Below are 26,046 nucleotides of genomic sequence, written 5' to 3'. Positions count from 1 at the left end.
AAACGCCTTCCAAAAATCTAAATGAGTTATCATCTTCAAAAACTTCTTTTGTTAGCAGTAAATCTCTACGTATTTTTTCCTAATACAGTGGATAGAGATCAATAATTATTATACTCTAACCAGCAGGAAGTAAGACATGCATTCAGTCTTGTAAATATTCATTCATATAGCCATTAACAAACCAATTAAAGGAACCATTAATAAATACATCCAAATTGATTTCAACTTTTCTAAAGAATAAGGAAATCACACAAAAGAAAGATCTGCTTTGAACATTGTGTCAGTTTGCAGGGCACTTGAGTGAACGGTAGAAAAAACTCCTTTACAATTGTGTTCAATGTATTTTATTTCCTTCCAATTTATGCACACAAATACTCTTTAACCACTACATTGGCTGAACGGAATGAAGAAACAAATGCTAAAATCAAGCTGGCTTTCCCTTCTACTCACCTGAGCAGAAACACTGAAATTGATTGGATTTTTTTTTTTGCAGCTCCCAATGACTAGTATGAATGTGCTCTCCAGGATCAAGAGTCAGATTCTGAACTGGTATAAACTGACACAGAGTGATGTATTTATTTCATCAGTTAACTCTAATGGTGAGAAATGATCACACTAAATCTCTCGGGACTCAGTTTTGTATTGCATCTTCACTCCAAAAAGCCCTCCAAGAAATTTCTCAGTTCTTTGAGGAAGAGTAATATCCTTGGATTCAATCCAGAATTTACTGAAGTCATTGGTTTAGTATCATTGGATCAAATTTTTCTGAAGCATCTTTTGAAGACATCTCAAGATTGCTTATAGGAAATAATTGTATAAGAATATGCTTAGTTAAAGAAGATTTTGCAAATTTCCCATTCTTAGGATGTGTTATTGTCTCAGTAATTCTTCAATTTTCTGTGAGTAACAGAACTTAACTTTTTGTTAAATAAACAATAAGCAGCTCTTTACTGTAATTGGAGAAAATTAATTTGCTTGTTACAAATTATCTGTATTTTAAACTTTTTGTTATCTTGGCTAGTTAGTTATTTCATATATTAGCACATTTCCTGAAAAATAATTTTTGAAATATCTGCTTTTTTAATGACTGATAAATAATATAACCTCAGTGCATTTTCCCCAAATAGAAATTTCAAATTCATTATTTTCATACATCAAAAAGGTGAAAATATGTAACAAGGAATTCAAATGGAAAGTTTTCTCATGGTAATTTTTAAAGTTGGAAACAGAACAGATGCCAGCTTTTAAAGAAAAGATCCTAGAAAGGCTTGCCGAGTTGGGAAATAAAACCAGGGAAAGCACATGTATCAAATATATGTGCTGCGAAAGGAGAAGGCCTCTAATTAGAAAGTTTCCCCTTCTGTTAAAAGCAAAGGGGATAAATTCTGTTTCCTATTAAAGCAAAGTAAATCCATAGTAATTCTCCAGAAACTGCTCCGTCTTGACATCAAGGTAACAAGTAGCTGAATTCAGTCAGGGTTCTTGAAAATCAGATGAAAATTAAACTCCACAAGTGCTACCTACGCACACAGAGCATCCCATTTTATAAAAGTTTTGTCATGTTTTAATCAGCATAGGATGATGCTATGGGCTAAAATGCAACTCAAATATTGTTAATAAAACTTCGGAAGCGTCTGGTTCATTAAGTGCTCGCAGAGTGCCCTGGTGAAAGCAGCCTGTGACACGGATTGGAACATTAAACCTGGACAGCTTCCAATCTTTGGATTTAGGCAAATCAAAAGCATATGCAGGACTTATTTTTTAAGTATTCTTTTGTTTTGTCCCCTCATTTACATTATAGTCTGAAGTATAAATGCTAGAGAATTTGTCTTTTACCCATATATAAGTGGTCTATAACTTCACAGCAAACTTGGGATATTTTGTCCTATCTGGAAAACAAGAAACATGCACAGAATGGACTCCTGCCATCTGCAAATGAGAAAGTCGAATAAAATTTACAGTTCAGAGAGGCAAAACACCAAAAGCTTTGGGAAAGGCTAATTTAATACATCTGTCATACACAATTACACAGTCAACTGTGATCCAAAACATCTATTTTTTTTCCTCTTTAGACATAAAAGAACCAATTGCCCAGGCTTGGAATTAAACATCTGTTTCATGAAACAAAGATATTAACCTCCAAGTTTTTTTGTGAACCAATAAAATTCAATCATTCAGCACTGCTCAGTTGTTTTCTCCATTACACAAACTGCTATGGCCAATTCCTCATCAAAAAACCACTGCAGTGACTGAATTTTGAAGGTAGTGGGTGGGCTGTTATTAATACAGGGATACAGATGCTTCTTTTAGTAATACAATATATTTATTTAAAAGGGTTTTGCTGCCGTTTCTGTTATTGGAAACTTTTAACTAAGTATTTAGACACGACATAATCAAGTATAGCAAAAGAAACAAACACAACTGGGAGCCTTGCATTTTGGCAAACATGCACATCATGTTTCCATATTAATCACAAGGCTTCTAAATGGTATAACAGTTATTTCATTGTTTTAATTCTTATCCGTCCTTAGTACACACAAACCGGTCACAAATAAAACAGGAAGCAGTCCAAACCATGACTTCTATCCTTTCAAGTAAAACTTCACAATTATGAAAATAAAACCTACAATTTGTCCTTACTGGATTTTAGTTAGGCTCTTCAGCAGCAAAAAAGGAATGGTGATTTCCTGAGAGCAGGCCAAATTCTGATCCAGGTGCTGCAATTTAACTCCAAAGTGACTGAACGGCATCTGGAGCAGGAACCAGCCTACTCAAGCTGTGCCAGTTTCCTTCTCACCTCTGTGGTGGTTTTTTTGTGTCTGGGGTGCTGAAGACAGCCTCGTGCATTCTCAGTTCTAGCAGTTCCCCAAGCATGGAGCTCATGCTTCAAAATCTAGTCGTGTTCTTCCTGATGGAGTTTTCTTGCAGAACACATTAACTATTTTAGTCTGGAGACATGGTAACACTGGGCTTCTCTTCCTTCAGAGTTTTCCTAGACATAGAAGCAATGAAGTGCAAGCAGTTGCAATGTGTTCATCAACAACTCAGCTCAGCAAAACCGCAACCAAAGGTAGTAGTTAACGTAACAACAGCAAACACGAGATTGGCAAATAAACTTTCAGACAAGCTGCAACCATCACAAATGAAACTCTGTTTTGAACTTTGGCTTTGCAGTAGGTTGCAGATCTGAAATCCTCCTGATTTAAGAACATCAGAAATAAAAGACTATGAAAAAGGAAACACATATCTCACTTAGACTTGTTTAATCTTGCAACATATTATGCCACAAGGAATTTGCTTGCATAAGCAGTGTTCAAATAAAGAAAGCTTTCCCTGGAGGCTTCAACTAAAATGTGCACAGCACCTTAGTTAATATTTCCATTGATCACCAAGCTGTCCAAACAAATAGAGATTTGACAGTAAAACACGCATTTGGCTTCTCAGCCTTTCAGGAATTACATGAACACAGATTTACACCAAAATGCTGAAGGACACCAGCACTGGAAACTGTTCTGCACTGTGAGTGGGTCAGCTCCTAAACCCTACACCTGGGAACAACATTTCCCTGTCCTAAGCCTGTTTATCATGGAGTTCAGTGTGAATTTTGAAGCCTGGAAAGTTACTGTAAATGAAAAGATGGAAAGTCTGGAGTGACTCTATTAAACCATCAAAATTAGTCTATACCACGCTCTAAGCAAAAACACCATCTTTTCTTCTCCAAAGGGTCAAGGATTAATTTCATCTCAAAACACATAATTAAAATGCTTTTCTGTTAGTTCTTCTCCTTGAAGAAATTCACCATTTAGTAGAGATTTTCCAAAAATATATTTGGCATTTCTAAAATTGTGCCTATAATACATTTAAACAGGCTTTACGTTAGCTATCTCAAATTTCCCTATTAACCCTTAAGTTAAGGTGATGTAGACACCAAATGAAAAGCAAATTTGATTCTAAACGTATCTCTACCTCTTCTTATAGTCATGCCATAACAGACAACTGCAGAACAAGTACCAGCCGGCTCCTTAAAAGTATGTAAGAATTGGTAGGCCTTAAACTAGATGGATATTCCAGAAATCAAAACTGCAGGAAAGCAGTTTAACCCAATAGAGATAAAGACAGTAGGATTCCAGAAAATCTGTACTCTAATCCCAAATCTCTCCCTTGTTTTGGGCAAAGCATGCTGTAAAATTCCTTTGTAAAATGGTTTGAAATCACCTAATCAAAAACCCCTTGTAAGAGTAAGGCACTATTCCACTGAATTATACATTTTTGGAATTAAATTTCCTCTCTTTTACATTGGCATAATCCCAAAGTAATTCCAGTAAAAGGTATGTTTCCTTTTTGCATCGCAGTAACAAAAAAAAAGATGACCTTAGTACATAAAAGGGGTGACTCCTACTGGCTTCAGCTGGCCAGTATTCTAGACTCTGTGAGCATCTTCTGACATAAAATAGAGTAGGTAGCACAAAGGAAATCTCTCAAGAAATATTAACGGCTACATTACCTCCTGAATATCTTTTCCTCATCAAAATTGAAGCAAGGTATTTAACCAAAATATGAACTTTCATCAGGAAAAATTACATAACAGGCCTCCAGAAAGTCTACGTGTTTTAATAGGACCATTACATGGTTTTATCTTCAAATTTTCCTACGCAAAGTTATCAAAAGATTAGAATTCAAGGCAAAATTCCCTTGACAAGTAAAATAAATCTACAAAAATAGTTACAAACACATCCCATGGATTAAAGGTTATATAAAAAGCCAATGGGTCAGAAATACCTCTCTTCCTTCTATCTCTCCACAATACTACCTAATTAGATTGAATGCTTTTTTATTTCATTCAGTGCAGAGAATTTCTGAAATCCCGGTTTAATCAAGCCTGAGTCCTACTGCTCCTCTGAGGCACCATTTTCTTCAAAGCTATAAACTTCAGTCAAGGTTGTGTTAATTTTACACTCTTTTTTCCCCCCCTTGAATTAATAATAAGCAAAATCTAATAGTATTCCAGTGTCTCAGCTACTCTTTATTAAAACACTTAATTTCTGATTTCTTTAAATATTCTCCTTTATGCCAAGATCCACTTCATATGTTACCAAAAAAAGAACCACTTTGAGGATCTGTACATCTCCCAGTCTGTTTTCACACTCAAGGACTGCTCTGAGGGAGGTAGTCCACCAGGTGCTCCAGCGATACCATTCCAAAGGAGCCCAGGAACCATGCAAGAATAGACATGATTTGTTCCTTAAAATAAAACTGAGGGCCGAGTTATGATTTTAATTGTGGCTGTATAACATCAGGGATGTTAGCAGGTTGAAATCCGACCTAATATAATTAATTGTAATCCAAATAATGTTACAGCTATTTACATGATAGCTCCATCTGGCTAAAAGAGAGACTGGTCTGTGGTCTGTACAAAGTCCTATTTGTCAGATATGAGCTGATTTTGATGCATTAAAAGGGCATCGATACCGGGCACTAAAGACATCCTTAATCTAGCAGAGAAGGACCCTTATCAAGGCAAAACAGAACCTATTTAACTGGAAATCAGAAAAATTCAAACTCAAAAGCATGTGGTTTTAATTACCAAAATGATAATCAACAGGAACAAGCTCTGCCTCTTTAAAGGTGACCAAAACAAGAGTGGGTCTGATTTTTTATGTCCTTTTAAAACATACTAGACTCAGTACTAAGGTAAAAGCAATGAATAAAAGTCTAATTACATGTTTAACATCATAAATGGAGAGACCAGACAGCCTTATACGCCACTCTGTCCACAAAATCAGTAAAGTTATAAATTTGGTTACTAGCTTTAAACCCTAAGCTCTGGACAGCAATATCACATACCTGTATGGATCCAGGGCAGGAAAAAAACAGAAACTTAACAAAACCACACCCAATATTAATATACTGTGAGGAGGCTATGAAGGTGTTCTGTTGTATTCCAAAACCAGTAGCTAAATTAATCTCTCTCCACATTGTTTTCTTCTTCCACTTTTTTCCTGCTCCTCCCTCCATCCCAGACAAATAAATAAAACAGAGGTCTTTGACATGGTAACTATGGAGTTACTTAGACAAGCAGCCTCACAAGGAGAACCGCATCTGAACAGGATGCCACTAGATATTTCAAGGAAAGACATGAGGAAAATTTTTTTCATAATCTCATCAATATAAAATCATAGAATTATAGAATTATCACTATTAGGAGATTTTTTTTTTCCATTTTAGGTTAAGACAGTCAGTACAACACCTGGTATTTCTCCTGCTTTAAGAACTTTAAAGGGATATGAATGTATTCTAGCGTTCAACTTTTTTTTTTTTTCATATCTTAGAAACTTCAGGTGTGATGCCAAGCTAAGGGATACAGGATACAAAGAAATCTGTAGCTCTCCACAAGAGTCAGTAAACACGGACAAAAGGAGTATCACTGAGAGCAAATTGCAGGTAACAGGAGTAACATGAACAGATGCCGGAGACAATCAGCTGCTGTGCAAAAGTTAAACAAGTCTTCAGGTACTGTATCTATCCCAACCACTTGCCCAAAATCCATGTTAGCCATTATCATTGTACTGAAGTCAATGACTGAATTCATAGAGCTAGAATTCTATCTCACATACTGCCCTCTGTATAAGAAAACATGAAAATAGCACCTGTCTTCAGAAAGTCACTGGAAGACATCAGGAAAGCCCCCAAAATGTATGATGATACTTCAGAGTATCATCATACATTTTATGATTTTATGAGGCTGTTAGGTGTAAAGGAAATGTTTGGGTGAGGGACTGGAGAAAAAAAAAGGGCTTCGTAGTAAGAACACTGTTGTAGAAACATTCTGTCATCAATTCAAGTCAATTCAGCAAAACTCAGGCTTGGCTCTAACATCTAAAAATGTGGAAAAAATATGATAACTGTAAAACTGGTTCGAGATAGTTGTAAAGCAGTTGTAAGTTCTGTATTTTGGACGTTAGGAGTTTGCAGTGAGTTGTGGACGTTAAGGTATTAGTGACTGATCTGATAGTGACTTTGAATTGTAAGACAAATTCTGCCAGCAGGTGATAACACAGTGAAATTGAATATATACAGTGAAACAGATATTCTGAAATAAAATCAAAAGTATATTGCCATTTACAATGAAAATAGCAGCATAATTTCAAATTACTCTGAGGTTTTCATATACTGGCATCATACTATACTGCCTGGTGTTGTCTCCTATTTTCAGGCATTTAAAATTTTTATCAGAAGGTGGTTTATTGTCCTGGTTTCAGTTGGAATAGAGTTAATTTTCTTCTTCGTAGCTAAGAGTAGTGCTGTGTTTTGGATTTAGTATAGGATTTGGTATGAGAAGAACGTTGATAATATACTGATGTTTTCAGTCGTTGATAAGAATCAAGGACTTTTCAACTGCCCATGCTTTGCTAGTGGGAGGGAGCACAGCCAGAGCAACAGACCCAAACTGCCCAATGGGATATTCCATATCATGCAACATCACACCCAGTAGATAAATGAGGGCTGGCCAGGAAGTCCTCTCTCTCCTGGGACTGCAGGTTTGGAATTTCTCTGCTCCAGGACTGCTAGCCAGGGATGGGCTGGACATTGGTCAGCGGGTGGTGAACAATTGCACTGTTCATCACTCGTTTGCATATTTTTTATTACTATTATTGTTATCATGGGTTTTTTAATTATTAAATTGTTCTTATCTCAACCCACGAGTCTCCCTACCTTTACCCATCCAGTTCTCTCCCCCATCCTGGCAGGGGCTGGGGAGAGTGACCAAGCGGCTGCATGGTGTTTGGCTGCACACTGGGGTAAAATCATGACAGTCTTTTTTGGTGGCCAACATGGCACCAAAATACATCTTAACAGCTCACTGCATTTCTTAAAGATCACCCTGAAGAGACAAATACAGAATAAAACAGCAAAACAGAGGCTGCACTTCTTAGTTTTAAGTCAAAGAACTGCTTAAATAGAAAAGCCTGTTAAGTACGAGACCACTCCCTTCTCCAAATGAAGCAAATTAAAGCCAAAATTCAAAAGAGCTCTTCACCAACTTTTGTTGTAGTGTTAATAGTTCTGAATACCACTTCAGCATCCTTAAACTCCAGTCAAGATTCCGTCCACTGAGCTGGGAGCCGTACTAAAGTTCTCAAAAGAGTCCAGGCCTAGACTGGCTAGTGCTCTGCTCCCTCGATTAGTGTGGGAGGATTCACGAGCATTCTGCATTCACCGCTTCCCTCTGTGACATTTCTGGATGGACTTTTAAGAAAGCCCATGTCAATGCTGAGGCTGACTGAAAATCTCTCCACTCATTTTGGTGCTTAAATTTAAAACCAAATGTTTCTAAAACTCTTGTCTTCATCTACAGAGTGAAGAAGTATAATCTCTAAACAGATGTGTTCATGCAATTTTGTTATCTTAAAAGAAAGAAAAAAAATCAACCAAGATAAGAACAGTTCACACCTCACCTATTCACTAAATATTATAAACTTCCATGGTTTATTTTCATTATGTGGAAACAAAAGAGATTTTCATTAAAAAGAAGGTGGCTACCATAAGCCAGAATTGGAAAGCAAAATGCCTTAAGCAGTTCTTTCGAGGACTTCACATTGTCTGACAATTTCAATCCATTAGGTATCTTTCTGCCCATAGAGATCACGGTTAGCCAGTAAACTTGCCCTTTCAATTCACTCAAAGCTGCTACTTCAATCTCTTCCATCTGTGCTCTCTGAACCTTTCATTTCCAATAGGTTCAGACTAATTCAGAGCAGCCAGTGAGGCTGACAACATCTACCTTTCACATCCTCAGGGTAACATGCTGACATCTTAAAAAGAATTTGGAAATAAGTATAGTACCATTTCTTTCACAAAACCAAATAATTTATTTGAACTCCATTAAGAAAGTATATAGGTACAATTAGGAATTGGTCCGTGACTCAAACAGCCATTTGCCCCCATAACAGTCTAACCATTCCACTGTAATAAAATAAAACACTCCTGTGAGCTTATAGACTTTGACCTAAAAGCTGGATGCCTTAAGAACCAAGATGGACATAATTTTTAAAAAATTGTAATTCTGATGCAGAAAAGTGAGCATTTGTAACAGTCTTGGCATCTTGATAAACGTGAACCAATAGCAGTGGTACTTGTGATAGATTTACAGTTCCCAGATGGCATTTGTCTACTAGTATGCACATTCTGGCGATGGAAGAGAAAACCGGGGTCGGAAACAGGAAGCCTACGCAAGATATGATGAGCCATTAAGACTTACCAATTTAGTCACAGCGCTAGTTTATAAAGAAAGAAAAAAAACCCAAGTGACTAAGAACTGGGAACTGCCTGAGTGATAGGCAGATGTGAGAGATCTCATACAATAGTAGTCTGTAATGCTTACACAGAACTGAAAGCCAAAGAGAAAACGCTAGGCTGGCCCAGATCCATGATTATGAAAGGGGGATGCTCAGCTTTTTGGAAACGGTTGCAATAGCAGCCATTAGTGATGGCTGAAAATGACCACAGCTATGCAACTGGGGCAAGGAAATAAAACCAAAATTTGTTCCCGGAAACTCCTGTGTCTTACATCTTTGTTACTATACTGCAGCCTCTATCATTTCCAACCCTAACCGTTCTATGATTCTATGATTACTTCTGCAGAATTCAGCTACTCAGAATTAGTTTGGCTGGATTAAGAATATAAAGAAGTTTCCAAAAATCTTTCAACTCACTCATCAAAACACTCAGCATACAGGTGAGTAGTGTCTGCTTCAGGTTGGAGTATTATAGCTGAACCACCACACTATCAACAACAGTGGGACACTTTCTCTCCCATTCAAAAATTTCAACCAAGCCATGAAAAGGAAGTTAGTGAGGGAGGAGAACTGAGACTGATAGTCTTTGTTATAGGAAAATTATCACATCTTTGAATAACTAGCATGGCTTTACCTTGGCCATCATTAAATTCTACTATTATACTTTCATTTTAAAAGTGTTGCTCTTTTGCAGATGGAATGGGATGTTTCTTTGGTAAGGCTTATCAGCTGAAAATGGCAACTATAAATATACTCAGTGATCACTGTCAAACTTTTTTCCCATTTTGACTGGTTGCCAGGCCATTCCATAAGCGTGAAGAACATCTGATTTCCATAACCATGCTTTTTTCTACAAAGGAATGAGAATGAAAAAGTCTAGGAACAGATTACTGGAGGCACAGTCTGATATTACAAAAAAAAAGGCGTAATTGCAGGCTACTGAGGCACACAGTACTCAGCCTTTCTTCATCTCAGATCTGGTGAGCACGTGGCCTCAGGGTGAGATTGTTCACAGTCCCATATCTATTGGAAAGCTTTTCTTTTTGGTGGGTTAGTTTTTCATCAGATAAGGGAGTTGAACCACCTCAATACACAACTGCAGTATTTGGCGTCTGAAAAAAAAAACCTATATAAATAAGACAAAAAAGATTAGTTTTCAGCTGGATCCATCAACTCTCTGCATGGTTCATTACTCAGCTGCATGAACTCCAAGGCCATGCAAGACAGAGAGACTGCAGCAGCCTCAGCTGAGGCTGACTTGGCCTGCTGAGGAGCCACACCACCATCCACGCTCATTTTCAGATCAGGTTCCACCAAGTAAAGAACAATTACAGTTTTTCTTCTGACTGCTTCCAGCTTACAGTCCAGATTTAAGTGAACAAAATTCAAAACTCAAAATACAGGAAAGCACCGCTGTTCAACTACTGTGCTAGAACTGCACCTGCAAAATACATATTTTCAATTTCCAGGAAAGGTCTGTCATAACTGTTTTCTACAGCCACGTTAGAAAAATTCTGCACATTTCTCCTGTAAAGCGAGACCTTGACTCCAAAAGACTTATTGTTCCTTGCTGTGTTTTCACAGCACTTAGCACAGTTTTCATTGCAATATAAAGTACTATGGCATTTCATTATTTCTTTCTCTTAAGTTGCATGGTATCTATAGCACCACGTAACGCATCACTTCTCTGTTACCAGCACATTTGATGGCTACTTGACCAAGGCAGAAGGCAAGTTCTATTGTGAGAGCTGTGCAATCTACTTCAACTGAGAAGGAAACAAAAAACTTTTCAGTATCACCTTTTGCCAGCCGAGGGCATTTGCAAAGTAAGAGCTTCCATTATGCAAAGGAAGGAAGGCTGAGAAAAACCCTTTACTACTGGAAAAAGAGGTGAGAACTGAGAAGCTCACCTGAATGAGAAAATATTATACTGCTAAAACAAAAGGAGTTATTTTCAACCAATGAGTATAAAGAAGTAACTGAGCATGACTTATTTTAATTTTCCTTTCAGGTGGGTGAAATAAAGTACAAACCATTTCACTTGAGATTGTGATGAAAACAAGCAAAAATCTATCTTGGTTGGTTGTGACTTAAACTTATCACAGGTAAAACTAAGATTTATTTATTCCATGAAAAATCGTGGTAGTTCAATATCTGTTTTAGTCTGAAATTAACATTAAAAATTCTGTTGTCCCTCACCAAGGATGTTCCACTGATTTAAAAATTCCAGAGTATTTCACTTGTTTTGCTGAACACAACAAAGCTTCTTTTTTTTTTCAGTATTAGACTGGATGGTAGATGCCCAATTTCCCATTCCCCTGAATCAGCTAAGTTCTTTAGCCAGAATATATCTGCAAGAAGCACTCACAGTGATTTGGACAGCCACCTGAGAAAAACAGATCTGATCCCTGGCCATTTTGTGAAGAAGGGATTGTGTTCTCTTAGTTCAAACTGCTTTAACTAATGTCAGGACAATTTTGCAGTTTGGTAGGATACTAGTTTTATAGCACAACGTCAGATACATGTGTAACTTGCCCATGGGCTATGGTATAAGCATGTGCGAGGGAGTCTGAGGACATTAGTCCTCCTGGGACCGTTCTGGTGATGGGCACTGTCTGTGTACACACCATCTGCCTGAAGCAGGCCACAGGGTGCAGAGGCAGCAGATATTTTGATTTTCTTTATTAAGTGGTCTTCACAATCCCATTCTTCACTATCAGATCTTACTCTGCAGAATAGTAGCACAGAATAGAATACAGAGTTTGATCTTTATTTCCTCTTCTTGTCTTCCAGCTTTCATACCTTTCTTCTTGCTTGCCCTCAATCTTAATTTTCTGGGCTCCCAGCCTAGGTTTCCAATTGTTTTCTGGTAACTCTTACATGTTCAGTATTACAAGTTCAAAGTCACCTCAAAATCTAAGATTCTATAGTCTGTTATCCTCTGTGATTCCTTCTGTTCACCTCAGTGCTAAAAACAAGTCATGGACTTGCAATTGGAAGGAAAACAGTAATGGCATTGACCTGTAATTAAGGGGGCGGAAGAAAGTGCAAAAACTATGGAAGAGTTGCCTTACTAAATATCTGAGAGAAACATTTATTCAGTCATTGGAGAAGAAAATGAAGATGTACCGGAAAGCAGCACTTGCAGAGGACCAGGACGAATACAATATATCAGCTATTCCTAAGACAGATGTCAAAGAAGCATAAAACATAACTGAAACGGCTACAATAATTCCATAGACTCCAGATGAGATGTTGATAGTGCCTGTGTGTCAGAAGAAGATAAAACAAGTGTGAGAATGTGTAGTTTCTCTGACAAATCGATCAAACTGGCAGCAAACATCTGCAACGAGTCAAAGACCATACCCAAGAAGCTGAAGGAATGGTGCAGTGTCACCACAGATATGAGGACTAGGATGGCTACTATTCTCAGTTTGAAAACACAAAGGAGAATGTACTTATTCGGAAAAAAGTGATGGATTTTAGCACTCCACAGTATGAACACTAGAAAAGTCCTGTTACACCAAATAACATTCTGCAATGCTGTCTTTGCATTTTGAGCGGAATTTTGTCTCTTGTGATCTTCACTGTCTCCCAACAACCTTTCAGACAGAAGTTGTAGGCCGTAAAGACTTAAGGTTGGGCAGAGCTGACTACCTGGGAGATCACCCTGTGACTTACTGCAACAGCTAAAATCATCTGAGGCCTGTGAATGCTCCTCCTTTGCACCTAAAGGCAGTTATGACCAGGACATCTGTGTGAGAGATGTTCAGTTTTGAATTCACTGTTCCTGATTTAGACTGCACAAGCCTAGAGCTGTTAGCACTGCAAACATGCTGCCAAATTCATTGTTCTTTTCTGAAGCTGCTGAAAAGAGAACAGTTGAAAAGAATCTCTCATGAACTATCCTTTATTATTGTTATTGATACAATTTGATTATTTGATGCGAACCTATAATGCATACGAAGACATTCTAAACATCAAGACCATAAACACTGTAACAAAGGTCCGCTATACATAGTCTTCTCCACTTACAAGCATTTCTTTTTTTTCAGAGTCTGATCCAGAACACATGATAATTCTGATAGGAACAGACGAAAGGATGAAAGGAATATATGACTGCATAGAAAGAAAACAAACAAATAAATGCTTCAACAGTGATTATTGTACCGTTACTCTGATCTATTGCTACTCAAATAAAGAGTCGAAATAAGAAGGCAAGAAGAGACACAGCTGATGCTGATATATGTATTTTAAACTAACACAGCAGAAACAGTAGCGAACATTTACAGCAATAGCCAACATTATGATAGGACAAAAGGAAAAAAAGGTAACAGCAGCAGCAAACAACTGCATAAGGATCACAGATCTTAGGTATTTATTTTCATTAGCATTTTGTGCATTACACAAATGAAGCATTAACGAAGGCAAAGAGAAAGGAGCACTGAAAATACCACTCAAAGTATCAGCCTGCTGGATAGCATTTGGGAAATACCATTTTAATTCTCAAGGGAATTCATAGTGATATTTGCTTTATGTTTTTTCTAACCTGAAATTGGTTTCATTAAATTCAATCTGAACTCTGGACCTCGAGAATCTAGATGATTTCAAAAGACACGAAGTCCAAGGAAATCTACAAGGAATCTGCAAACTTGAGAACATAAAGGGAACCTGCACTTGGATGCAGCATTGCCAAGATGGTCCACAAGCTTTCAACCAAACTAGCCAGAAAACATAAGAAAACCTGCAAACAGCAAAGATCGACATAATTTGAAAACTTGATATGCACAGCTCTCTGCTGTTGGCCATTTATTAAATTATGATGATCTGTTTCTTCAGCTGCAAAGAAGGCATCTTGCCAATTCTCTCACAAATGGTACCACTATGTGTATATTCCACAGGTTAAAAATGCTAAACATCATTTCTGAACAAAAGATTCCAAACCTAATGGCTTTTTTGAGTGGTTCTTCTATATGAAGCCAGTGCACATCTCAGAATACTTTGCAAAGCTCCTGTAGCTTCATGGACTCAAAAGGCCACACTAGCACAGATGATTGTTTTTCTCGGGGACCTCAGCAACAGTTATTCCTGAGTACATGGGCAGCTAGAAGTAGAGGTTCAAATGTTTTGCACTGGCTCCCTACACAGATCTACAAACCCGGACTAGTACTGTATAGGGCATAAAGAAGACAAAAGAAACCCATGCTTCGGCATCATCTCGGCTAGAGGTCAAACTCCATGTAATTTAGAAAAAAGAACATAAAGACAAGAATGGAATTGTATCTGATTCTCTATGTGTTCTTACCAAGTCAGCTCGGAAGTTCGGAAGAATCTGTTTATTTTGAGTGTTTCAATTTTCATGTCCCATCAATAACAGGAGAGACGAGTCAACAGTTTCTTTCATCAGTCCATCTCATCACCACTGCTACCAACTATGTTTGCAATTTGCTAATCTGAAGGGGCTTAAAATAAACTCCAAAGACTTGAAGGGGCAGAGAAGGAACAAAATATTTCTAAGATCTCTACCATTTGCCAAAAACCCCACATTTTTTCATTGTGTTTTGTTGCATTATTAATACAGATATTCAAAATCTTTTAATTGTCTAGTAACATGGATTATAACAGAAAGAAACATAAAAACATCTTTATGACATCTTTTTATAAGAAGCTTTTTATGTTCCCTTTATCATGTTGCTGTTTGAAAAGATTTAGATAGCTTATTAATTGTAACATCACGGGATGGGATCTACTTAAGCTCTTAGAATATTTTAATCACAGAGATGCTTTCATGATTTCTTTATTTTTTTCCCTTACCCTTCTTTTCTATTCTTACAGGCCTCTAAGTTGTTCATGTTGTCCAGCGATCAGGCCAATCAGAATGCTGCATCCCAATTTCTAACTCAGTCACTAGTAATTAATTATTTTAATGTGGTAAAATGTACATTATTATCTGAGAAGAGGAGTAGATGCTATATAAACAGCAAGTAAAAACAGGTTCTGCTCTGAACTCCTCTTTTATTCTGAGGAGACAAGACAGTTTAAAAGGGAAAGGGAAAGCAGAGAACTGAAGTGATTTTCCAAAGGAAAAGCCAAAGGGTACCTTTTTCCAAAGGAAAGCCAAAGGGTGCCCTGGCTCCTAAATCACCATCGTGAACCACTACATTCCCCAGCTTTCATAAAGAAGAGAACTCCAACAAGGTAAAATGGCTGCATCTCTGTAAAAAGATAATAATACCTGACTAAAAAATGGGACAGGAAGTAATGCTTTATAAGGTGATTTAAAAAAATACACTAGAACTATTAGAAGACCATTCCAAGTTATCAGTCATTTTCCTATTTTAGACCCTATCAAATAGGGATATTTCTGCCTCTGCAAAATATCAAACAGTATGTAATCCTCAATTTTATTGGAGAAGCCAATGTTCATGGATACATTTTCTGAAGATGTTTTGTTTATTTTTAAAAATACAGAGCATGCTGTCAGGGCTGTAGTACAGGCTGGCTCAGTGGAAACCCATTAAAACCACTTTACTGGGCAGATGGTGTCAAAGAGTCAGAAGTATATAACAGAATCCTACTGTGCACAAGTGTTCAGTATGCAAGAAATCATCTCTTATCAGACAACTGCTGCAGGGGACACAGTCAACCACAAAGGAGAGAGCAGAGCACAGTTAAAGTCGTGATAGCCTTCCAACTGTTTGCCCAATAATAATGGAAAAGGATATGGAATAAAAGAACCTTAACTGATAAACCCTGAGTAAACAAGGAAAGATCTATGGGGAGCATCATATCAAGCTTTAAAAAGCAAAAGGTGCTTTTATTGTTATTCACTGAAGGTGTAACTACTCTTTGTCATTAAGAGGGATATCACAGCTCAGAAAGACTACGATTTGAAAAGTGTCTACTAAATTTTGGATGCCCATCTCTTCACACCCCGATTTACAGGACTGCTGAGCAGTTGGCATTGCAGCAGGATTTCTGAGAATGGGTACAAAGAAACCCTTTAGAGACATCTGGAAATAGCAGCCCTGCCACTACAGTCTAGAAGATGACAAATTTCCATTAGTCATATATCAGACATACACTAGTAGATTATGAGACACTCCTTTCGCATATGCTCCTTTTCCATTCCCTTCTACAGAAAGTAGGCCAAGTTTTTCTAGTGCTTTCATCTGAGCCTAATTCTGTAGGTGAGCTTAACACCTAGCAAAGCACCTGAGTTAAACAGATCCTATGATCTGAGTTGAATAGATCCTAAACAGAATAGACACAGTGAAAATTACTGTAAACGGGACAGATTAGTGAAAACACAAAAGTATTCATTGTATGCCACTTAGAGAGTAACAAAGTGCAGTAATAAACTTAGAGTGTGTATGAATCTCTTTCCTCCACTGGACAAAATCAGGATTGCTCAATTCTGCCCCAAGTCCCATACTGTTGACCACATAAAGACATCCTTCTTCAGCTTAAGAGGTACAGGCGTGTGAATCTGAGCAAACTAGACCCTATTTTTATTTCTGAAAACATGCTAAAGATGACAGGAGGGTAACAGCTGATACATGGTGGTTTTACATATTTATTACACTGGGAAGTTTTGTCAGAGCTGAATAGTTCCTTCAAAAGCAGCTCAAAAAACAATCCACTGAAACAAGACCAAGACCTCTTTCATAGCAGGAAAACCTGACAATACACCCTATATCGAAAAGAGCAATACAGGAAGATAAACGTAGGAATTTGCCATGCATAGACAAGAAAACTAATTACCCAATATATACTACCAAATTAAAATTAACCAAGCAAGGCTGATTACATTAAGACAGAGACGCAAAACTCTGAAGGATAAATACAGATACGTCAACTGTAGGCATGTGCAAATCACCACTATTTTCTCTTCTTAAAGACAAATTGAATGAGTCACCATGGCTCAGTAGAAAGTGGAGGATACGATTATGTGCTAATCCAGGATCTTTGATAAGAGAGTAGATTGAAGTCTAAGTGGTGATGTTTCCTTTCTTATATCATGGATTGGAATAATATTCAGAGACACTATTGGATAGTTATCTCTGCCAGCTTTGGATTCCTCCTCTTGTGCGATGAATTTACATAATGTATACTGAAGACATAAAATATACACTTAATAACATAAACAAAAAGCAAGTAGAGTGATGTTGAGGGCCAACAAAATCCAAGGTTCTGAGATCGTTCAGCATTTGATGAGACTAAACTCTCTGACTCGGAGGATTTTTTTTAGCATGCAAGACATGCAGCCTCATCTGTGTGAATATCTGGACATCTGCCTTGTTCCTCAGCAAGAGGCCTGCTGACTGCCTGCTCACAGTCTGCCTACCCTGAAAGCAAACAGATCAAAAGGTTTGCTGCTGTAGAGCATCCTGGTTCAGCTAGAGAGGACACTTCTTCTGTTGCTCCTTAGCCTACCTCGTAAAGTTGTATACACCAAAAATAAAGAGTGTGTTGACATCTTTCCATGTTTCTGCTTGGCACGCTTGTTATTACCCCTGCTACTTTTTTCTATATAAGTAGCTAACTCATTTATTTTGCTCTTTTTATGGGATCTATGTTATTCAATATCCTTCCCCCTTCTCATGTTTTACAGTCTACATGGTCATTTTACATGTGGTTTTATTTTCCTTGCTCTAGCTGCAAAACTGAAAACTAATGAGGCCCATTGCATTCCACCAAAAAGAAGAAGAGCCATTAAGATTAAAAGACATCATTAGCAGAAAAGCAAATGAGGATAAAATGGTATTGAATAAATTAAGGCTGGAAAATGGTTACTAACCATTCCCATAGCAAATTTCTGGATCACCTTATTGAAACCATCTCACACAGCATTGTGACAAAAGTCTTTATTTACAAATAAAAACCCAAATAATTGAACAAACCAAAACAATTCAAAGTAACCTTAAAAACTAGAGCTAGATGGACCTGTGAGAAGGTGACGTGACTATAGGAGGAGGGAAGAAGCCTTCTGTTTTGTAAATTTGGGGCAATGTGGCATCAGTGTGGATGCACCCACTACCAATCATTTCTACGCGGTTGGTACAAGAAACAAAAATGTGTGCATTTTGCTGAGCAACTCTCAGGGAGACAATGGTCTGCAACCCAGAAAATTCCTTCCAGAAACCTTTCTGGAAACCTTAATTAAAAAAAACAAGACTGAGGGTGTAAGAACAAACAAATATCCTCTGTGAGTACAACGGAAGCCTTTTAGGAAGTTAATTGACCCTACAGTGCAGATGCTGCTAAGTGACTTGCAGACTACTCATACTTGCTTCACTGAACCACTACTCAATGTTGATTTAAGTGAACCTACGCTGCAACACTCACACCATCAGTGATTTTGTCTGAAGTACTTGAGGCAATACCAAACAGTTCAGAGAAATACTTTATGTTACTATAGTTAGTCTCACTCCAATGGTTTTTCTCAACCCTTTCAAGGACAAGAGCCATCTAAGTTTTTGAAAGAAATTCAGACCATCTTACACAGTATTGTCACAAAGGTCTCTGTTTACAACCAAACACAAATTGGGATGCACTCTGAAAGCATCCTTGTTACTTCTATTTCCTGCCTTTGTTTTTTCCTAACTTGCATGCGTAAGGTTTCTGGCACTGGTTTCACAACGCTGCTCAGATGTTCTATGAATCACCACTGGTGTGTGGGCCACTGGCTGAAAAATACCACTCCAGGAAACTGTCTACACTCTGAACTAAAGCCTACTAAAGGCAATGAAACCCCATATACTGACTGTAATGGGCTCTGGATCACATCCACTGTGGATCAATAGATTGATATATCTTATATCGCAGAGCTGGAAGTTATATCATCCTCTAGGTCAAGTTTAAGTCACATTACTGAAGTAGAAAGTGGAAGCTTGCATAAATACTACATAGGCTGTACCTCTTTGGAGGATAAAGACTTCAATCCATTAGCTCTGTGGGGCCATTAGACTAACACCTTACATTTGCATTACATCTATTCAAAAAAAGAAGAAATCAAGAACATGAAGAAGCCAATCCTCATTCTACAGTTAATTTTCCTCCAGTGGAGGAGGGTGAAGTAGCCTAACATCCTCAAATATGTACTTTAAATCTGCTTATAGTAATTAGTGTTATCTAAATGTCTCTGAACTATTTAAAATCCACTTCATTTTAAACTGCCATTAATAATGCAGCAGGCAATATTACAAAGACTGGCGAAAATCAAGTAATTTAATGTAACACTTTATAAACCAAACCTGCGACGAATCTCAGCTGCCTCTTCAGCTTCTCTGCAATCAATCTGTCTGGAGTCATGTTTATGTATCCTAGAACCTGTGATAGACTGCCACTAGACTTGGCATCCACAGCCACCTCAGGAGGTTGATTTAATGTGAACACAGCACGAAAAATCATATTATCTTTTGATTCTCTCTTTTATTAAATAAAACTGATCTTTATTGAATAAAGCTGCTTTTATTAATATCTAAAACATTGGTTGGTGTCACAGAGCCTGCCAGTCCTGTGGAACTAATAAAAGAAAAGACAGAAGTAAAAAATGAGAACATTACAGGGAAATATTAGAAACCAAATCACATTAAACCAGTATTGCAGCTGACAAATAAAACATGTGTCTAGCTGTAGAATTTTTTAGTTTAGTCTGAATTTATTATTTTTACTGAAAGAGAAGAAATCAGAACGGGGCTTCTCCCAGAAGTACACTGTGAGAAGAAACACAATAAGAGCAAAAAAGTGTAACTTAGTTTCCCTTTCCTTTGTATAATGCCTCAAACAACTGTAAGCTCAATACAGCCGGGACAAAGTACAAAAACTTTGGTTTCATGGGAACAGCTTGAACCTTAAGCTAGAAAGATTTCCTTTATCTTTTCGGCTTTTAAGAAATCTTTTGGGTTTCTGCACATAGGCAAAGCTTACAAGCAAAACTCCTACTGACCACACCTGCACTTTATGCTCACTTGAAATCAGCATGCAGTAAAATCATTTATACATATCAATTGCACAGCTAAGGCTACAGATGCCCATGACGAGTCTGTCCACAAGTAATGTCAGCACTGTTACTTTGAGAAAACAACGTGTCTCTCATCATCACAATCAAAATCTGTCAATGTGAACTGAAATTCAACCCTGAACTCCTGTCTAGTCATCACCAAGAAGGACAGGGAAAAAAAAAATATGTATCTTAAATCAAATAAAATAATCTTCAGTTTTAATCCCATATACAGCACTGGTTTTCATTACTAATATACTACCAGCATTCAGAATTAATGAACTCCAAATTAAGTAGTGCTGAAAAACAGGTGGTTGCACTCCTCAACTTTTCATTTTCCATGTTTCTACTTAAGTCCACAGTGCACTTGAATGTTAGTGGAAGATCTGCACATAAAGATCTTCAGAAATGGCCCAGAGCCTTCTGGAAGATGGAACATAACTAACAAGCTCAGCTGTGTAGTTCTCTGTACACCACTACTCCCACTGAAGCCAGTGGATTCACAAGTGAGATCAAAGGGAAGGAAAGTGGCTTCCTATACAACTGCAGTTCACAAAGATATAACCCACTGAAATTCTCAGTGAAATATTTCAGCAATGTGGACAGTGACATATTCTGCTACTAAGTATCATCACAGGATCAGTAAAACTGCATAGAGAAAGCCAAAGATAAAGTTTGTCCATAATGAGACAAAAAAATCTACGGTATAAGATTCAATGGAAACCAAGAGGGTTCAAAGAATACTGTAATATGGATAATTCCAAAGGAAACACACTTTCCTATAATAGAAGATTGGCATCGCTGCAAATGTCCTACCCACATCTCTAGCCTATGGGGAGCACTCTTTGGGGTATACAAGGTAATCCTGCCTAACACAGCTGCCAAGTCTCCACATTTATGAAAACTGAGAGAAAAAGAAAATCAAAACAATAGCTATGTGGCCTGAGATCTCATTAGAAAGCGACTTGCGGGAAGATTTCAGCCAAGGATGACAGAGGAGTATACGGAATGCTCAGCAGAATGCAGGCAGAAAAAGTCACTAAAATATTCACTTATTTTGTTACTGTCAATTTAGACTTGAAGTATGAAATTAATTAATCAGATTTTTATCTGACAACAAACATTCATAATGTAAAAGGCTCCTCAATCTTAAGTCTCACCATATACATCCTAAAACCATTTAGCATCTTACAGGAGATGCTCAGTTCATTACAGACATAAGCAAAGCATGGAACCTGCTGTTCAAGGAAAGTATTAAAGTTTTTATTCTACTCCAGTGAAGCTAATGAGAGGTTTTCCCCTTGAACAAGGGAATAAAATGTGCCTTGTTCAAGGGGCACATTATTGTGTGAATAAAACACATTATTGTGCCAGTTGTATTAGTTTGTTTTCACTAATGTTAACTGGACTTGGTTATTTTTTAACTGAAGATTTCTGAAGAATTCTTTTTCATAGTTGATACCAAATAGCAAAATGCCCAACTGACTGAGGGGAAGCGTTGACTCCCTGGGACTGACTCAAGAAAACTGTTGAAGACAAAGCTGTGAAATGCAACTACTCCCATACAGCCTTATAAACTCTGTCCTTTGTCTATGTATATATAAATGTACACATACACACATAAATAATTAGACTAATAATATATTAAAATACGTGGATTATATAATCTGTGACAAATAGTTCAGATAAGAACACGAATCTCATTACTGAAAACAACATTTCATTTCTCAGGCTGGAGCTATTTTCTGCATTTGCAAGATAAAAGCAAAGCAAAACTGCAATAGTATTCTCAAGTCTTTAACATTATTACCTGAAAGATTTGGAGACTGTGTAGTAAAAAGGTGTGTTGCCATGGTTCTGTGCAATCAGCAACAGACCTATACACAATAGACAGCTGATTGCTGTTGCATGTTAAAAGATTTTTTTTTATCTCTTTAGGAAAACTTTGTCATCATGTCATAAATGAGAGAGTTTTTCTATTAGCAATAGAAAGGCATCAAAGAAACATGCCCCGTAGTAGTAATCAAGTCTGATTATTTTTTGGGTTTTCATCTTCTTACAGGGTGAGGGGAAATCAACCTTTTACATTGTCAAGTTTATACTGTAAATCTCTGGAACACTCTGGTATTTTCAGAGTGTGCTGAGGCATAGTAGTACAGATGGAGTTTGTTACCAACTATGGAAACAGGCAATTACATTAAAGATAGATATCTGTATTACTAAACAGCAAAGAGTCCCAGCAACCACACAGTAGTATGTTGGATATCTGAAATGCAAAATAAATAACACAGACAGTATCAGTAATACTAATGGGATCTTGTGTATCTGGTTTCAAGACATATCAGATTTAATGAGACTTCACAATCACAATGCACAGAAAAATCTCACTTGTCAGTTTTTATAGCATTTTTTTTCCACCTGAGAGACCTCCTTTCCAAGTCCAATTTTTCTGCCTATGTTTATCTTTCAAAGGAGATGTAGGTAATACTTAAGAATAAACTCCTATCTGTTATAATTGCTGAGCTGACAATAAAACAAACACTGTGCTCTGTGGGACTGAAACGCCACTTACACTCCAGTCTTTGAATAAGCTGCAATCTCAGCCAAACACTGTGTTAATGCAGTGTTAAGGCTGCAAACTGAAACACACCAAAAAACAGGAGATGAAGTTAATATTCTTGGTGCATTGTTAGTCTATCCAAAGTACTGATATTGCTTATAATAAAATACATAATTCGCAACCTAGCTGGGAAATCAAGAGCTACTGGTGTGCAATGTGAATGAAGCAATCTTTTGAAAAGGCTCAGACTTCCAATCCCTGCTGCTAATGCATTTCCAGCTGCAACTTTAAAACTGAACTTCATGTAGGCGCTGCATTTAGGTAACATTTGAGGAGACTTACAATTTTGTTCCTTTCTTTCTTAGCCTGTTCTAAGAGAAAAAGGAGGAGAAGTGAATTCGATACAGGGAACCACCACAGAAACAAACAGTTGTGTATTTTGCCCTCTGTCAGGCATGTTCAGATCTGGATACAAAGTAATTAGTAAAAATGACTCCCTTACGAAAAAAGAAAAGTGCTGATATCTGGAAGTGTAAAAAGGTGCTAAGAGTAATTAACATCTTTTTTAAATAGTGATGTTTATAAGCAGAACACTTTATTAGTATGCTTCCAAAAATCACAGATTAAATGCATATGCTATTATTCCTCTCTGAAGACTAACCACGTGTGAGTTTTAATTTTGTTTTCCTGCCAAAATATAGCTGTTGATGCACAATGTCTTCTCAGTAGAAACATGTATTTCTCCTCATTTATGTTCCACGGGACTGCTCAGAATCATCTAAGTTAAGTATTGCAAAAATGCATTCACCTTTTGGCTGAGGCCATTGATGAAAACTCTAAGTTGAAAGGAGGGTTTAAATGCACACATTTGTGTGCATTGTCTCTAAGCTGGTTTTCTGATTCTTACTGTAAACACCCTTGAGGGCAACAGGAAGATATCACTGAGTTGTCTGAAGTCATGCTGTCAGGACATTCAAACTCTTCAGCATGCAGAATATCAGGCACCTGGTTCAGGCTCTCATCACAGCTCTTAAACGTTTCAGCAAGCACATACATATTTCTCTGGTCCAGTAAAACATTGCCAGCCAGCCTGAGATACGGGATTTTTAATTTGAAAAACGACATAGAAGATAACAGTGGGGCAGCTAACTCCAATAGCTTGTACCCCTGAAGATTTCAGATTTCCCAGACAGCAAACCCTTCACAATCCAAAGCTGGTTGGATATCAGCTCAGCTCATCACCAGCATCTACTACGTGATCAAAAGTGTAACAGGCAGGTAACAAACGCCTCAGTAAATGGGTAGGCTGTTTGTCACAGTCGACCAAGAAAAAAACTCTGCCACTCAGGATTTCCCATCAGGATATCTTTGTTTTTGACTAGCACATGACTCCCCCCAAGTCCTTTAGTCATGAATTTTGGGTATCAACATTCAAGGCATGACAGAGAGAGGGGCAGAGTCTGTGTATGCAAGATAAACAAGAAACAAGATGCAGTGAAACAGACAGAAGAAATTGAGCCTTACCTTTGGAAAAAACTGCTGCCAGGCTCAAGAGGAGAGGTGACAACAGATGCCCCATATTGCTAAACCCAGAAGTGCACATCCTAGGCTTTGTGGAGAAGTTAGGGTGCAGTTTCCCACACTTTGTAGTCAAAATAAAAATCGGTCAGCTGGAGAGGCTGCATTTTCAGAAAAGGTCATCTGGAGAGTGCAAAAGGCATTTCCTTCGGAGAGAGGACTTACTTGTTTAGCTTTAACCCTCCCCTTTCCTCCCTCCTTTCTTCAAATCAGATGATGCTGCGAAAGAGAAACCCTCTCTTCTCCATAAATAAACAGCAAACAGTTCTGGTTAAAACCTCAGCGCCGAGCCTCAGCTGCCTGAGGCAGGTAAGCAGCCCCCCACCCCAGAACACCCCCGGGCCGCAGGGGCAGGGGCCGTGGGGCTCCGCGCTTCACAAAGCCGGGGCCCGCATCCCGCTGGAAAAGCACGTTCGCTCCCCGGGCGTCACCAAAGTTTTCCTTTAGGTGATGCTGATCAGCCCAGAATCATCCAGACACGGAGGCAGGGTTTTTGTTGTTGCGCTCTCGCTCTTTTTTTTTTTTTTTTTTTTTTTTTAAGTTCTCGATTTCCTCCTTCACTTGTTTGACTTTCTGCAGGAGGGCGGGGGCGAGCGCGGCTCCCCCCAGAAGGTCATGGCCACAGACGCGCTCACTGCTCTCGGGGCCGGCGGCCGCAGCGGCCGCGGCCGGCGGGGACCTGCCGCCCCAGCGGATGCTGCTCGGTTTGAGACCGGACCGGGGCGCCGGCCCCGGCCCGCCCGCCCGCCCGCCTCCTCCGGCCCCGGCCCATCCTACAGCGGCTGCTGTTTACGGAGAGACAGAGGTTTAAGCCGGGAGGTGTCGCGAAAATCACAAAAAGAGGAGGGAAACAAATAAATAAATAAGCACACGGCCCAAGCCCCGCCTCGCACCAGGCAGCCCGGCAGCCCCAATCCCCGGGCAGCGGGGCGCGGAGTGGGGCGGAGCTGCCGGGGCCCGGCCCTGCTCCCCCCCACCGCCGGCTGGGCGCGGAGGCGGCGCGGGGGAGGCGAGCGCCGGCGCTCGCAGGGGCCGGTGTCCGGCGCCGGGTCGCCCTCGGTCGGGAGGGGAGCGGTGGGTACGGGCAGAGGGAGGCATCCCTGGCGGCGCCGGCCCCGGAGGGACGCAGCTGCGCCGTGCCGGGGTGCCCCGGCCCGTCCCGGACCACGCTCCGGGGTGCCCCGGCCCGCCCCGAACCCCGCTCCGTGCCGGGGTGCCCCGGCCCGCCCCGAACCCCGCGCTCCGTGCCGGGGTGCCCCGGCCCGCCCCGAACCCCGCTCCGTGCCGGGGAGCCCCGGCCGGCCCCGAACCCCGCTCCGTGCCGGGGAGCCCCGGCCGGCCCGCTCACAGGGGCGGCCCCCGCAGCCCGTGGGCACCGCCGCCGCGCTGTGCCGCCCCGCAGACGCTCCCAAAGCGGCCGCGGCGCGCAGGGCAGAGCCGCAGCCGCCCGCAGTGCCCCGGGCCGGCCCCGGCGGGCGAGAGGTGGCCCCGGGGCAGGCACAGGCCTGGCTTCGCCCGGCGCCCGAACACACCGCACCGCTCCGGCTGCCCGAAGCGGACACGCACGGCGCTTTGGCACGGGTGCGCTGCTGCACGCGGTCAGGCTC

At 39.5% G+C, this 26,046-nt stretch overlaps 1 protein-coding gene across 1 annotated transcript in view; it reads right to left on the bottom strand.

The window, feature by feature from the left end:
* Nucleotides 1-24,464, bottom strand: part of TMEM132D (transmembrane protein 132D) — a 260,201-nt gene extending 235,737 nt beyond the window's left edge. Inside the window, exon 1 of the mRNA XM_009989487.2 lies at nt 24,386-24,464. Coding sequence (XP_009987789.2) covers nt 24,386-24,464 — 79 coding nt within the window. The remainder of the gene's footprint in view (nt 1-24,385) is intronic.
* Between the last annotated feature and the right edge of the window lie 1,582 nt (nt 24,465-26,046).

Source organism: Tauraco erythrolophus, chromosome 19, assembly GCF_009769465.1.
Source record: "Tauraco erythrolophus isolate bTauEry1 chromosome 19, bTauEry1.pri, whole genome shotgun sequence".
Taxonomy (NCBI): Eukaryota; Metazoa; Chordata; class Aves; order Musophagiformes; family Musophagidae; genus Tauraco; species Tauraco erythrolophus.
This window is presented reverse-complemented; position numbering and strand designations above follow the sequence as displayed.